Source organism: Sorex araneus, chromosome 3, assembly GCF_027595985.1.
Source record: "Sorex araneus isolate mSorAra2 chromosome 3, mSorAra2.pri, whole genome shotgun sequence".
NCBI lineage: Eukaryota > Metazoa > Chordata > Mammalia > Eulipotyphla > Soricidae > Sorex > Sorex araneus.
This window is the reverse complement of record NC_073304.1, coordinates 59,624,504-59,638,529: the sequence shown is the minus strand read 5'-3', so window position 1 is coordinate 59,638,529 and position 14,026 is coordinate 59,624,504. Positions and strand designations below refer to the sequence as shown.

The following is a 14,026-nucleotide window of genomic DNA, read 5'->3' as shown; positions in this document are numbered from 1 at the left end:
TCATTCATGTTGCAGCACATATTAATGTCTTCTTCCTTTTAATGGATGAATGATATGCTACAGTGTGGGCCTACCATATTTTGTTTATCCATGTACCCATCAGGATATTTGGGTTGCTTGGCTTTTTTGCTAAAAAAAATAGTACTGCCATGAACATGTTCATGCTTTTTACAAATTTCTACCAGAAACTTTCCACATGCTTTCCCACATTTGCTATGTTCATTTTTAAAAATTGGAATGGCCACCCTAAGAGAGTGCAAAGTGCCATCTCATTGTCAGTCTCATTTTATGGATAATTTATCAGAAAGACTTCTGAAACCAAAAGGTAAGCTAATTATTAGGCCTTACATTTTCTTTCCTTTTTTTTTTGTCAATTGATGCTACCACCAAACTGAAAGATTTCTCTAAGATGAGCTGCAAAGTGAACATATGAAATTTTGAACAACAGAACTATGCTTTACCAAACCCCATCATCTATTCCCTGGAGCATGCATAATCAGTGCCAAAGCATCTGAATGATGACCGTTGAAATGTCATCCCCCTGAGGAATAGCCAGTCAGCTCTAGTCTGTGATTTCTAAAGAAGCATTTAAATCATTATAAGCTTGGTTGGTAAAAAAAAAAAGCTCTTCTTTTCTATTTGGTTTTGTTGTTGTTTTGGTGCCACACTTGGCTGCACTTAGGGCTTATTTCTGGCTCTGTGCTCAGGGATTACTTCTGGCGAACTTGGGGAACCGTATAGGGTCCTGGGGATAGAATTCAATTCAGCAACGTGCAAGGCAAGCCCCTACCCACTGGACTATCACTTCAGCTCCTAGTAAAAGACCCAACATTTACCAATCCTGTGGACAACCCCCCATCTCTGCTGATATTCTTTGACATTCTTTTCTTCCCCTACATATATGCTATACTCCTAAAGGAAAATTAACCACAACTATTCCCCCAATTCTAATTCTACATCCCTTTATAGATAATTTGTGGAGATGAAGTCATGGGCTAGCTTGAGTCTTAATGAAATTTCAAATTCGTTTATTGCACACTCTCATGTCCTATGGGGGGTGTCTATTGTCATTTTGAAAACTTCTGATGGCTAAAATCAACTCTTTTACTCTTTCCCTTTCAGACACTTTTAATTTTGAGTGCTATAACATAAATACAAATGGTCACCAACATAAAGTTAAGGGGGCAGTAGGATTGACACTTTTTTTTTGTTTGCATCCATTTTTGACTTTTGGACTATCTGGTACAAACAGCCTCAGTGAGGAGCTTAATTTCCGGTGATGTTTGTGCCTCCTTAGCGTGAACTGTACTAGGTGAAAGGCAAAATTGCAGCTCACAAAATGCCAGGTGCCGGTTGCTTGAGAGCAAGGAGGAGTGGCTCAGCACTGGCAGCTGCAAAGCAGCCTTCCTGGGAACCAGCAGGATTCCGAAAAGAACTCAGAGGGATATGAACAAAGAGCTGGGAAGAGGGTGCATATGCTCTGCCTTTAAAGGGAACTATTGAGTCCTAGGGAACCTAGGCCAGCAAGCGTCCCAATGGTCACTCACAATCAGGGTTATAGAACATTCATTCTGTTTTTGTTTGTTTTACAGAAACCCCCTTCGATTCCTGAATGAAGTCATCGAGCTTCAGGCGCGCCCACATGGAATTGCTTAGCAAAGGTTTGGGCGTACGAATCACCGAGTCACTTGTATACAGGGTCCTCAGGAAAAGTGGAAATCCTGGTACTGTATGGAAAGACTCGAAGGTTGTCTTAAAGCTCCTGAAGTTGGTGACAGGTTTGTTCACCAGCCTGGCCGGTCCCGGGCAGATTTAGGGAAGCCTGCATCCCCCAGCCCCAGATCGTTCTCCTCTCCTACATTGGGTTCCTCAACTCTCCCGGGCACAAAGTAACCACCGGGGCGCGGGAGGGGCCTTTCCAGGAGACGCAGCGTATGTCGTTTCCCACCGAACCCGGAGATGGATTGCCCACACCGCGCCGGCACGTTCCGGGGGGGCCTCCCCTGCTCGCAGCCGCTCGCCCTGCCTTCTGCAGTCTGTATTCCTCTGCGAGGCGCGGGGGGCTCCGGGCGGCCACCACTCGTGCGGGGATAAAAGATTTGCGATGCTTTTCCCGGGTGTCTGAGCACGCACGCCCGGGACAAGCTCACTGCGGGGCTGGGACGCAGAAGCCCCGCACTCACCGCCGTGCGCCTTCCTCCTTAGAAAGCCGGTGGTGCAGGCTGGTTTCAACGACTCCTAAGAAGAACTGCGCGGGCGCCAGTGCCGAGTCCCGGCTGGAGAAAGGAGTTGGCCCGCACAGAGAACGTCACTGGGCTGCTGGACAGCACCAGCAGTTTGCACTGACCGTCTGCGCGCGGCTCAAGAGGTGAAACGCTAAGGTAAGGAGCTTCCGCCAGGGGTGTCAGAGACAGGGCGAGCGGGAGCAGCAGGGCAGGGAGTGTGTGTGGGGGGGGGGGGGGGGGGGGGGATGGGAGGGTCCCGGGACCTTGGGACGGGGAAAGAGTTGGGATTCTCCCAGGTCAAAGCTGCCACCAAGACAAATGAGAAGTATTCCGAGACATCTACACTGGGGTCTGCTTTGGAGAGGAGCCAGGTGGGATGGGGCGGAATTTACACCTTCGGTTTCCACCCCAAATGCAGGAAGGCGGAGAAACTCTTCAGGTACTGGGAGGGATGGGTGTTGCGAAGGAACCCTGGAAGCAGCTGCCAAGAGTTGGTCTGGAAAGGAGGGGTGGGAGGATGCAGGAGCGGGGGTGATAAACCATCCTCCCTCTCTCTCTCTCTCCCCTCCCCCTCGCTGTTCGTAGCTGCTGACGCTCTGTCGGTGCCTATTAATCAGCTGCCTAGAGTCGCGGCAGTTAATGGCTGTGCGGCGCAGGGCTCTAGCCTCCGGTCCTCCCCGCTCCCCAAACCCGCGTGTCCCGGCGCCCCGGAGCGACAGGGCGCGGCGCGCAGGCAGCCGCCGGGCATGTGCCGGGTGGGCGCTAGTCCGAGCCGCGCCCGGGGGCTGTGAGCGGCGGCCGGTGGAGCCGGGTGCTGGCGAGTCGGCTGAGCTGTCCAGCCCCGGCCACCCCCGACTCTCATCCCCGTCCAGGTTCCGCCGAGATGTTTCCCAACGCCACCACTTCCTCTCCCTCCTCTCCTAGCCCTTGCCCGGGAGGTTGCGGCGCCGGCGGCGGCAGCAGGGGCCCCGGGGCCGGCGCAGCGGACGGCATGGAGGAGCCCGGGCGGAACGCCTCGCAGAATGGGACCTTGAGCGAAGGCCAGGGCAGCGCCATCCTCATCTCCTTCATCTACTCCGTGGTGTGCCTGGTGGGGCTGTGCGGAAATTCCATGGTCATCTACGTGATCCTGCGCTACGCCAAGATGAAGACGGCCACCAACATCTACATCCTCAACCTGGCCATCGCCGACGAGCTGCTCATGCTCAGCGTGCCCTTCCTGGTCACCTCCACGCTGCTCCGCCACTGGCCCTTCGGCTCGCTGCTCTGCCGTCTCGTGCTCAGCGTAGACGCCGTCAACATGTTCACCAGCATCTACTGCCTCACGGTCCTCAGCGTGGACCGCTACGTGGCCGTGGTACACCCCATCAAGGCCGCCCGCTACCGCCGACCCACGGTCGCCAAGGTGGTGAACCTGGGCGTGTGGGTCCTCTCACTGCTCGTCATTTTGCCCATCGTGGTCTTCTCGCGCACGGCGGCCAACAGCGACGGCACCGTCGCCTGCAACATGCTCATGCCCGAGCCCGCGCAGCGCTGGCTGGTGGGCTTCGTGCTCTACACCTTCCTCATGGGCTTCCTGCTGCCCGTCGGGGCCATCTGCCTGTGCTACGTGCTCATCATCGCCAAGATGCGCATGGTGGCCCTCAAGGCCGGCTGGCAGCAGCGCAAGCGCTCGGAGCGCAAAATCACGCTGATGGTGATGATGGTGGTGATGGTGTTCGTCATCTGCTGGATGCCCTTCTACGTGGTGCAGCTGGTCAATGTGTTCGCCGAGCAGGACGACGCCACGGTGAGCCAGCTGTCGGTCATTCTGGGCTATGCCAACAGCTGCGCCAACCCCATCCTCTATGGCTTCCTCTCGGACAACTTCAAGCGCTCTTTTCAGCGCATCCTGTGCCTCAGCTGGATGGACAACGCCGCTGAGGAGCCCGTCGACTACTATGCCACCGCACTCAAGAGCCGCGCCTACAGCGTGGAGGACTTCCAGCCCGAAAACCTGGAATCGGGCGGTGTCTTCCGCAACGGCACCTGCACGTCCCGCATCACCACACTCTGAGTCCAGGCCGCGCAAGGGCCAGGGTTGGGGAGAAAGAAAACGCGGATGCTGGGTGCGGGAAGCATTGGGGATGCCGGGTTGGGTTGCGGTAGAGCAGAATAGTAGGACAACATGCGTTTCCCTTAACGCCCCGGAAAAGCGCGCGACGATAGCGGGTCTCCAGTGCTTTGAGTATAAAAAGTGGGAAAGTTCGATAAAGTCCCTTTTCCCCCCACTGTCTCCCACTTTCGCTCCTCCCTCTCCTGAGCTTGCATTCTGCTTCCTTCCAGGCTGCTCCCCTGACCTCTCCTGGCGCGGGTTCTGTTCGTGCACTTGGTGAACTGATTCAGCCCGACCCGGTTCTCCTCCGCCCCCACTGGCCGCGGGGCGCTTGGTTAGGCAGAGACCGGATTACCCTGCGAGGTTTTCTCGGGGGCGTTCTCGGAGCCCCGCCCCGCCGCGCCCCTCTGTTCACCAAGTTCTGCCTTGTGCCCCTAGTGGAGTTTCGAGAACCTCTGCTCGTCCTTCGCTCACTACCACTTCTATGGAAACTTGGGTCGAACGGAGAAGCGGGTAGCTGGTCCTTTTTCCTATCTGTGCGTCAAGACCCGCCCTTTCCCGAGCCCTTACACTGCACTTACTCCCAGAGCGGAGCCAGGTGCTTAGAACAATCGGTCCGCGCTTCAAATCCCAACCTCCTCGCGGTCCCCATCCTGGCCCCCCAGCGTTGGGGGCGGAAGGGAACTGAGAACAAGCGGCCACGAGTTGTTTTGTTTTGTTGTGGGGTGTGTTCGTGTTATTGTTGGGGTTTTCTTCTTCTTTATAATTAAAAAAGAAAAAAGGTTCAGCGCTTCGGGGACGGCTTGCAATGACTCGAGCCCGGGTCAGGTGGGGCACTTTGTGAATATTAGACCAAACGTTAGGCTATCCAGAGCACTCGTCCCGGAGTCCACTCAAGGTGGGGCGTCGTGCCCCTTGCACCGCCCAGGAGCAAGGCTGCAGACACACACCCAGGTCCTTCCCCGCTTTTTGAGTTACAATTGACTCAGTTTCCTGCTGAGGTTTTTTTCCACAACCCAGCACTAGACTGAGACCTGTTGAGGTACTTTGGGTCAACGCTGCCGCCTGCAGGCTGAGTGCGTGGCCTGCCTGCCCCAGGCTTGCTGCCTTTCAAGCGGTGCCTAACACATTATTTTCTAGATAAACACATTTGTTTATTTGTGGTGTTTTAAGCTATGTTTCTGTGTTCTTTTCCCTCTTTGCCTAGTCCCAGCGCCTTTTCTTCAAGACTTGTGAAGTGGAGGTGTGTGCGTGGGGGGAGGGGGGCGGTGGGAGGGAGGGTGGGAGGAAGGTGCAGGGAGTAGGGGTGTGGTAATGGGAGGAAAGCTCGCTCTCTCTCTCTCCAGGCTCCCCTGCAACAAAACTTTCTTCTGCTGGGTCTTCTGTTCTTACCCTTTATTCTGGACTTTCTATTTTTTGCTCGTATCCAGTAATGTTGAAAGATTTCTTTTCATGCTTTTCCTAGGTCGTTTCTTGTTTGTTTTATAAAATAATAATAATAATAATGTGGATTAGCTTTACCAAGCAGTGTGGAAAGTCTTCAACTCCTACTTTCAACATCACTCTCTCTATATTATTTTAATATACATAAATTCAGTATATAAAATTTATCTTGCTCCATGAAACAATCGCCAATGAAGTTAGTAACTGACAGGTGCAAGGATTCAAGAACTAACTGGACCATTTTCACATAAAGGGGTTCAAGCAGCAGTACTCTCAAATCGGAAATGAGAAATCTGATTTAAACACACTGTAACTATTCTAAGGATTTCCCTGCTCATGCCCCGTATTCCTTTAGATTCCAAGAGTGGTGATTCTATCATACAATCTAGTTACCATCACAATCATCATTGTCAGTATTGTATTTTATATATGTGTTTGATTTTACCGACAACATTGGATGCTTGAACAGGGCAAGAATCAATACTTTTACTCTTTGTATATCTTGTATTGCTTTAGTATGCTGGCTTGTACATAGTAGGCACTGAATGCCTTTTTGTTGTTTGATTGTTAAAGTAAGCCAGAGTGTATTGCAACCATCTAGAGATAATAAATCTGGGGTTCTCAGACCTCTCATTGACATGATATACAATGCTTGAAATCACTATGGAAAACATGTTTTGTGTATATCTGCTTCAAGAACATTGTGCTCTCCTAAAATCAGCAACCAAGAGTTAAAGTGTCCCTGATATTTGTTAAATGGTTAAGAACAGTAAAATTTGCTAATCAAATTCCTGATAATCTGTCCTCTTATGAGGATACAAATAGTGCTATTACCTTTGCCATGTTAGCTAAATAAACAAATGTTATTATGTTGTTGCAAGTTGTTTGACTTTGTCATTTGAATTTCAATATTTGAGTGGATTGTTATAGAATACACATATCCAGACACTGACTTGATGACTTTATGTCTTACTTAGATTTAAAAAAAAATCAGATTACTTTTAGATATTTTACCAACATTAAGATTATACTTTGATTCTCATTTCTGTATTTGGGCCACACCTGGTGGTACTCAGGACTTACTCCTCACTCTGAACCCAGGGATCTCTCTTGGCAGGTCCAGATCCTGACCATATGGGGTGCTAGGTATTGAACCATGGCTGGCAGCATGCAAGGCAAGTGCCCCACACACTGTTTGATCTAGCGCCTGTTTTTCCTAAAGTCTGTTTTTTTCAGAGACACAAAGATAAACTTTGAGTTTTTATCAATAAGAAGCAGTTACTGAGTTGTATTTTGTAAGGTTTTCTGTTGTCACCAAGCTAATGAGATGGTATCCCAGTTTCTCACAGATTAAATTACTGTCTGCCCCCATTTATGACCTCAGGCTTTATTGTGGGAGCTAAGTAATTGCTGATTTATATCCCAGGGGATGATAATAAAGAATAGGGAGGGGCCTGGGGTGAGGAAGACTAAAGATGTTCCAGAGAGCAATAGATATATAGAAAAATCAGATTTCAAACATAAGATATAAAAGACATATTTCATGTTCGGTGATGTTCATTTTCAAATCTAAAAATATTTAGGTGGTAGTTTTTAAAGAACTCTTTTAGCAGATTTTAGAGCAGTTCATTTTAAAAGCAAAATGAATGAAAATGAGTGTTTTCTAACATATACTAGCAATAATTTTAGAAATCTAAGTGGGGTGTGTGTGGGAGAAAAACTTCAGATGCCTTTGAATGCCTTATAATTCTAGGCTGCTTTATAGTTCTTAATAAGACTATGGGTATATATTTGCCTTTCTGTTATTTTTAAAGATATAGCAAGTGATAAATTGAACTCCTAAAAATATGCAGAGAAAACATATTTTATTATTTTTGATTTAAATAATCTGAACCATTATTTCAAGCAACTTCCAAGTGGTGAGCTAGGAGAAAAATTGCATATTCAAGCATCCGGTTGAGTTAATAATTTATTTCAAATGTTGCATTAATACAATTAAATGTTTTATTCTTATAAATGTAAGAGTTAACCAGTTTTATATAATTGCCTGGAGTAGCTTCCACCCCCTCCCCATATCAAGTGATTTATTTATTTTCTTTCTGAAACTCAGACGTACTATTATCAACCGAGATTTTGTAATATCTACTCTTTATATTTACTTATGTATTTGTATTTCGCATAGTTCTAAAGAAGTTCCTAAGACACCTTGATGATGCTGCAGGTACCTACAGCAATTTCATAGAGTAAAATAGGATTTTAGTTCCGTATTATGGGTAGAAAATAGGTTTTCTTTTGCAGAGTGTCGGAAGAGGCATATTATTGACAGAGGATAAAATGGACCTTGAATAAAAGGAAGGTGAATGTGCCAGAGAGTTTATTCAAAGGACTAGAGCATATGCTTTGCATATGAGAGGCCTGGGTTTAATCCAGATGGTGCACTGTGCACAGCACAGAACCAGGAACAGCTCCTGAGCATCACCAGATGTTGTCCAAACCCACCACCCTTCAAAGAAGAGAAAAGTAAAGTAAAGTAAGTGAGGAGTTTCTGCCCACACAGGCTTATTTCTAACTGAAATGCAAAGTGGCTTCAAGAGAATTAAAGAAAATATTGGCACCATTCTCTGCATTTGTTTGCATCCAAGATATTTTACTAGGAGGACTGGGTTGTTTTCCAGGGAAGTTCATAGGCGATGTGCAGAGAATTAATAGCTATCACACTTTGTGCTTATAATTTTCAAAGTATTTACATTGTTTTTTGAAAAGCGAGGGAGATACTTGACTTGTATCTCAGTATATTACTGCATTTAATTTTGTTTGGAATTTCATCCGTTTGTGAATCCATATTAAATATAATTTAATAATTTTATTGATATTTCATGGAGAGTTAATTTTACAGGGAAACATAACTGACCAGGATTGGATCATAGCCGATCCTTTAAATAGTCCTTTTCAATAAATAAATAAATAAATAGTCCTTTTTAGAATCTTTTCCTAATTTCATGTGAGTTTAAGTTTCTCAGCTGGTTTTCTTTCCTTCTCTGTCAACACTAAAATGGTTTTAGAAGGGCTGGAGCAGTAGTACAGAGGGTAGGCCATTTACCTTGCATGCAGCCAACCCAATTACCTTCCTTCCTCCCTCCCTCCCTCCCTCCCTCCCTCCCTCCCTCCCTCCTTCCTTCTTTCCTTCCTTCCTTCCTTCCTTCCTTCCTTCCTTCCTTCCTTCCTTCCTTCCTTCCTTCCTTCCTTTCTTCCTTCCTTCCTTCCTTCTTCCCTCCCTCCCTCACTCCCCTCCTCCCTCTCTTCCTTTCTTACTTGTGTTTGGGTCATGCCCAATGGTACAGCAATGCTCAGGGACTACTCCTGGCTTTGTGCTCAGGGGTTACTCCTGGCAGTGCTCGGGGGACCATATGAGATGCTGGGCATCAGTCAACCTTATTTTGGTCCCTGGCACCATATATGGTGTCCCCCAACTCCTCTGCCAAGCAAATCAGGTGTGATCGCTAAGTGTAAAGCCAGAAGTCATTCTAAATGCTGTTAGGTGCATCCCCCAAATCAAGAGCAAAACAAAACAAAACAGCCCAATAACAATAAAATAAAATTACCTTTATCTTTCCTGATCTGAGCCTTTTTGCAATGACTCAAAATTAAAGACTGGTCCCTCCTTGCTCCTAAGGTGATGAACATCACCTCAGGATAAGAGACTCAATGAAATATGATTTATAGGGAAGTTAAAATGTATTAATTTAGTGTCTATGAACTATTTCTCTTTCTTATAAGTACTTTTGTGTGCCCACAGCATAACTTCTCAGTTAATCTTCTCATGAAAACTCACAAAAATATTATATTTGAAAACTTTGGATGCTTCTTCTAACCATTGTTCAAAATGCTGAATATATAGTTTTGGCCTAAGCAACAAAAAGCAAGACAATCTTCTGGAAAATATGCAAAAAAGCTTTTAAAATCTCATATTTCTGTATGACATACTATTTTTTAACAACTAATAGAACAGTAGTATTCATATTAATCTTATGAAAAATGAAAAATTATCACTCAAGTAGTAGGATTATATTTTGAAAAATTTTCTACTAGCTTCTTTATTTCAATCTACCACATCTGAGAGCTTAAGAAACCAACTTAAATAAGAGATAAATGTTCACTTATATGATTATTACAGCAGTAAGTACACACACAAAAAGTGTTGTAGTACAAAGTCTATCCTGCACCTCAGATCCCCAAATACATGGTGATAAAAACCACCGTGCAGAATATCTCATATGGAAAATTTCTGACTTTTATAACAATAATACTTATATCAAAAGAAAATTAGCACTCCATTTACATTTTGCCTTAGAAAGAGAGACTAAGTCAAGCCACTCTAGGCAATCAGGAAAATTTTTTTGACAGCACATGTGACTCACATGACTATTTTGGGAAGAGCTGTCCAAATATTGATGAACAATAGTTCTCACTGTGTGCTTTATTATCCTTGAACAAGTCATTAACCTAGCTAATATTATTAGCAGTGGCAAAATGTCTATTCAAAGTCAATAATTAAATTAAATATTCTTTTTATCCAAGAAGCCACTGTAACTAGTAAATCAAGGAGATGACTCTATGTCTATTTCAAGTGTCTCTAGGTATAAACTCTGGGATGCAAATTCACACACACACACACACACACACACACACACACACACCTTTGTTAAGTAAATGAAAAGGAAACTTGTAAAGTAATAATTGGTGAAATAGAACTTTAAAGCTGTTTTAACCTCTCGGTTCCTACCCTGTCTTTTTTCTGATTCAGAACCTTTGTTTTATGGCTTCTATCATTTTTAATCATTTTTCACAATAGAGCTTATCTAGGTAGGAATTTCTTTGGTTTGTAGTTTTTACCACTGAGAAGTCTTCTATGTCATCCTATCAGAAGCAAAGTTTTTCAATAAGGACAGAGTATTAGAACATCTGGCAAAGTATCCTTAGAAATTGCATCTTCTAAGGCGAGTATTTCTTTCAGGTGTGTGTTTGGAGGTGGGGAATGTTGGGATGACACCTGGCAGAGCTAAATATTCCTCATGTCTCTGGACTCTGTAGTTACTCCTGCCAGCGCTTGGAAACCATATAAAGTTGGGAGGATTAAATGAGTTGTTCATTCATTTGACACAAAAGGCTATTACCTAAGCCCCTGAATTATATCTTCAGTCTCCTCTTAAATATTTTTGTGGAGTTTATCTGCAAAGTCCTTAGAGTTCTGGGGTCAAGGACCACTCCTACTTGTTCCAATGATACTCAGGACCAGCAGTTCTGGGGACTTCTAGGGCCACCCTGGAAGTGCTAAGGGGACCAAGAGATGCTAGAAATTTAACCTTAAGCCTCTTCACACCAGTCATGTGCTCTAGTCTTTAATACCATCTCCCCGATATAAAGCAAATATTTTTAAATGAGAGATCTACAAGCCCAGTCTTAGAATAAGCTAAGAATTTCTGAAAGTCATATTGTTTATTCTTAACCAGAATTACACCAGAATGGTCTAAGGTGAGTCTCAGTATTTATAAAGTACACTAAGGTCTACAAACAATTGGTTTAAAAATGCATGGACAAACATCTGTTTTATGTATCATGTCATACTGGGCCAGTGATTTCTCTGAAGCATATTTTGTTCATCTATATGTTCAAGGTAATATTTCCTTTTTTATAGGGTTGCTGTAATGAGACACACTACAAATCAAATAAGAACTCTTGGATATAAACCGAACTACTAATTTACATCACTGAAAAGTCTAGAGGAAGATTTAGCTTCTGAATGTACTTATGATCATTTCTTTAGTTTCTTTTTATTCACTTCTGACTTGTACCACGTTTGTTCCATTCTCAGATGGGCTATTCCTTGATGAAAAAAGATACAGAAATTGAGATTGAAACATGACTTTTTCCAGGTGCACATTTTAAGGGAAAGAAAACATACCTGAATCTCCTTCATGGATTATCTGAGATCACTTATCTATTTGGAAGTACTCTTTGGGGTCTCTTACTCTCTATACATCTTGCTAGAAATGTCCAGAGTGGGCAGCCACACACTTTCCAGAATTATTTCTCGAGGCTGTATTTGCAGCAGCAATCTTGAGTCACCACATAATAACTCTTTCAAGGACAAAGAAAAGACTTGATTGCCACTTGCCATAAAGCAATGCTCTCCCTAAAATCCATATACCTTAACTGTGACAGAAAACCTAGAGCTTCACAGCACCCAGCTGAGTTCATGTCATGCTGCCTCCTGAGGACTGGGAAAAAACAAGTCATAAAAACTGTGTGAATTTTTAAAAGAATTGTTTTTGAGCTGCACTAGTCTGTGCTCACTGTGCTTAGGGTTAACACTTGGTTCTGTGCTCAGAAATCACTCCTGGTGATGCTCAGGGGGACCATATCCAGAGCCATGGACTGAATAGGTATCAGCCATGCGCATGACCCATATCTTAAGCCCTGTACTATTTCTCCTTGGTGCTACAAATTGTGTATTCTTTTCTGCCTGCATCATGGGCAGTAAGGTTCATTGTTTCCTACTCTGAAATTTTGTGTTTTCTGACAGCAAATACAGATTAACTTGTTATTTTGTCAATTGAATAAAATCAAATTCCAAACCCTGTCTATCTAATCAGTATACTTCTACCACTGATTTTTAATAATCAGTATTAAATTGTTTTAATACTATTTTTAGCAATTATTATCTATCACTGAACTAATTAAAAGATCTAGGGAATGCTGGTGGTTAGATTTGGATAAGCCACTTGGCCTTAGGAACTGGGAGTGTCAATTCCACTCAAAGGTGGGAGGAACTGCTGGGTGGATCCCCAAAAGAAAACTAACACACAATTATTCAAAGTGGATAATGAGTAGTATGCAATGGGACTAAAATAAAGCTGAATAAGGCTTGGGGCCAGAGAGAGGTTAAACAGGAGGTTTAACACTTCTCCTCCTCTCCTCTACCTCCTCCTCCACCTCTGGCATCATAGATAGCCCTCTGAGTACCACGGGATTATGAGCACAGAACTAGGAATGGTTCTTGAGCAATACTGGGTGTTGGCCCAACCCCCACCCCTTTCAAAAATAAAGTTGAACAAAGCTCACTTAAAGATCCTCATATATATATATATATATGTATATATATAAATACATATATATTATGCTGCTGCTATTGTTAACATTATTCACTTTTTTATTAAAACATACAGAGTTTTTAAATTACCTTCGGGGGTCTTCCCCAGGTGCTCTTGGGGACCTGTTATCTCTCAGTCATTCCCAGAGATAATCTGGTTAGAGAATTTGGTACCTCATACCTGGAAGGCATATGTTTCATAGCCCTTTCAGATGTTTCCTGGCCCCAGTACTGATTCTATTATTATTAATAACTATTGACATATATGCAAGTGAAAGTAGAGAATTAAAATGGTTCAATTTTAAATTACTATTAATTAATCAACTCTTGTAAATAAGTGGATGTTGTTGACTTTATAAAAACAAGACTTTTCCATTTCTTAGCATGCAACACACCTGAATTTGTGTAAAATATATTTTAATGTATGCAATTTTGTGATAAGTAGCATCAATGCTATTACTCAGGAAATTAAAATATCTCACAAATATTTTATCTAGAAACTGACAGAATCCATTTGACCACATGAAAATTAGTCATCTGTGCCTTAGATTCTGTATCTCTAAAATGAAAATAATTACCTATATGCAAATTTCATGGCATTTCTACTATACCTTTTTGCCTCTCTGGGATATGAGTGGTATTTCTGGGTCAAATGGGAGCTCAATTTCAAATTTTTTGAGAATCGTCCATATCATTTTCCAAAAGGTTTCAACCAGTTGGCATTCCCACCGGCAGTGAAGGAGAGTCCCTTTCTCCTCACATAAGCGCCAACACCTACTTGTAATTCATAAATTTTCCTATGTGCATTACATGCAATTTTATTTAGAGTTCCACCAAGATCTTTATGAGAGAGAGAGAACAAGGAAGAGAGACCTATCATTAACAGTATTGTAAATAACAGTGCCTTAAGTGAAACTAAACTAAAAATAAAAGAATCAGGACTAAACATCAGATCATTGACACTGTCTTTCTTTCTTATCAGTTAAAATTCTTTTAAATGGCATGTTAAGTTGCATAAATATGGGAAACACTTGAGTAAAGCCTCAAGTTTTATAATTTACAGTAACAAAAATATACACTCTTTGTGATCAAAAGAGGTGAATAAAATGAATT

The 14,026-nt window shown here is 43.6% G+C and overlaps 1 protein-coding gene across 4 annotated transcripts; it reads left to right on the top strand.

Moving 5' to 3' along the window:
- The first annotated feature begins 1,069 nt into the window (after nucleotides 1-1,069).
- Nucleotides 1,070-6,643, top strand: SSTR1 (somatostatin receptor 1). 4 transcript variants are annotated; one of them, XM_055132681.1, is made up of 4 exons: nucleotides 1,070-1,469; nucleotides 1,593-1,778; nucleotides 2,206-2,381; nucleotides 2,811-6,643. In XM_055132681.1, the coding sequence occupies exon 4, from the start codon at nucleotides 3,109-3,111 to the stop codon at nucleotides 4,279-4,281; it is 1,173 nt and encodes a 390-aa protein (XP_054988656.1). In that variant the 5' UTR covers nucleotides 1,070-1,469; nucleotides 1,593-1,778; nucleotides 2,206-2,381; nucleotides 2,811-3,108; the 3' UTR covers nucleotides 4,282-6,643. The 4 variants fall into 4 exon arrangements, with proteins under 4 accessions (XP_054988656.1, XP_054988655.1, XP_054988657.1 ...); XM_055132680.1 differs by having other exon boundaries at nucleotides 1,070-1,778; XM_055132682.1 differs by lacking the exons at nucleotides 1,070-1,469; nucleotides 1,593-1,778 and having other exon boundaries at nucleotides 1,831-2,381; nucleotides 3,098-6,643.
- The last annotated feature ends 7,383 nt before the right edge of the window (nucleotides 6,644-14,026 follow it).

Coding starts and splice junctions, on each gene's coding strand:
- SSTR1 (XM_055132681.1), top strand. CDS start 3,109: ATGTTTCCCAACGCCACCACTTCCTCTCCCTCCTCTCCTAGCCCTTGC.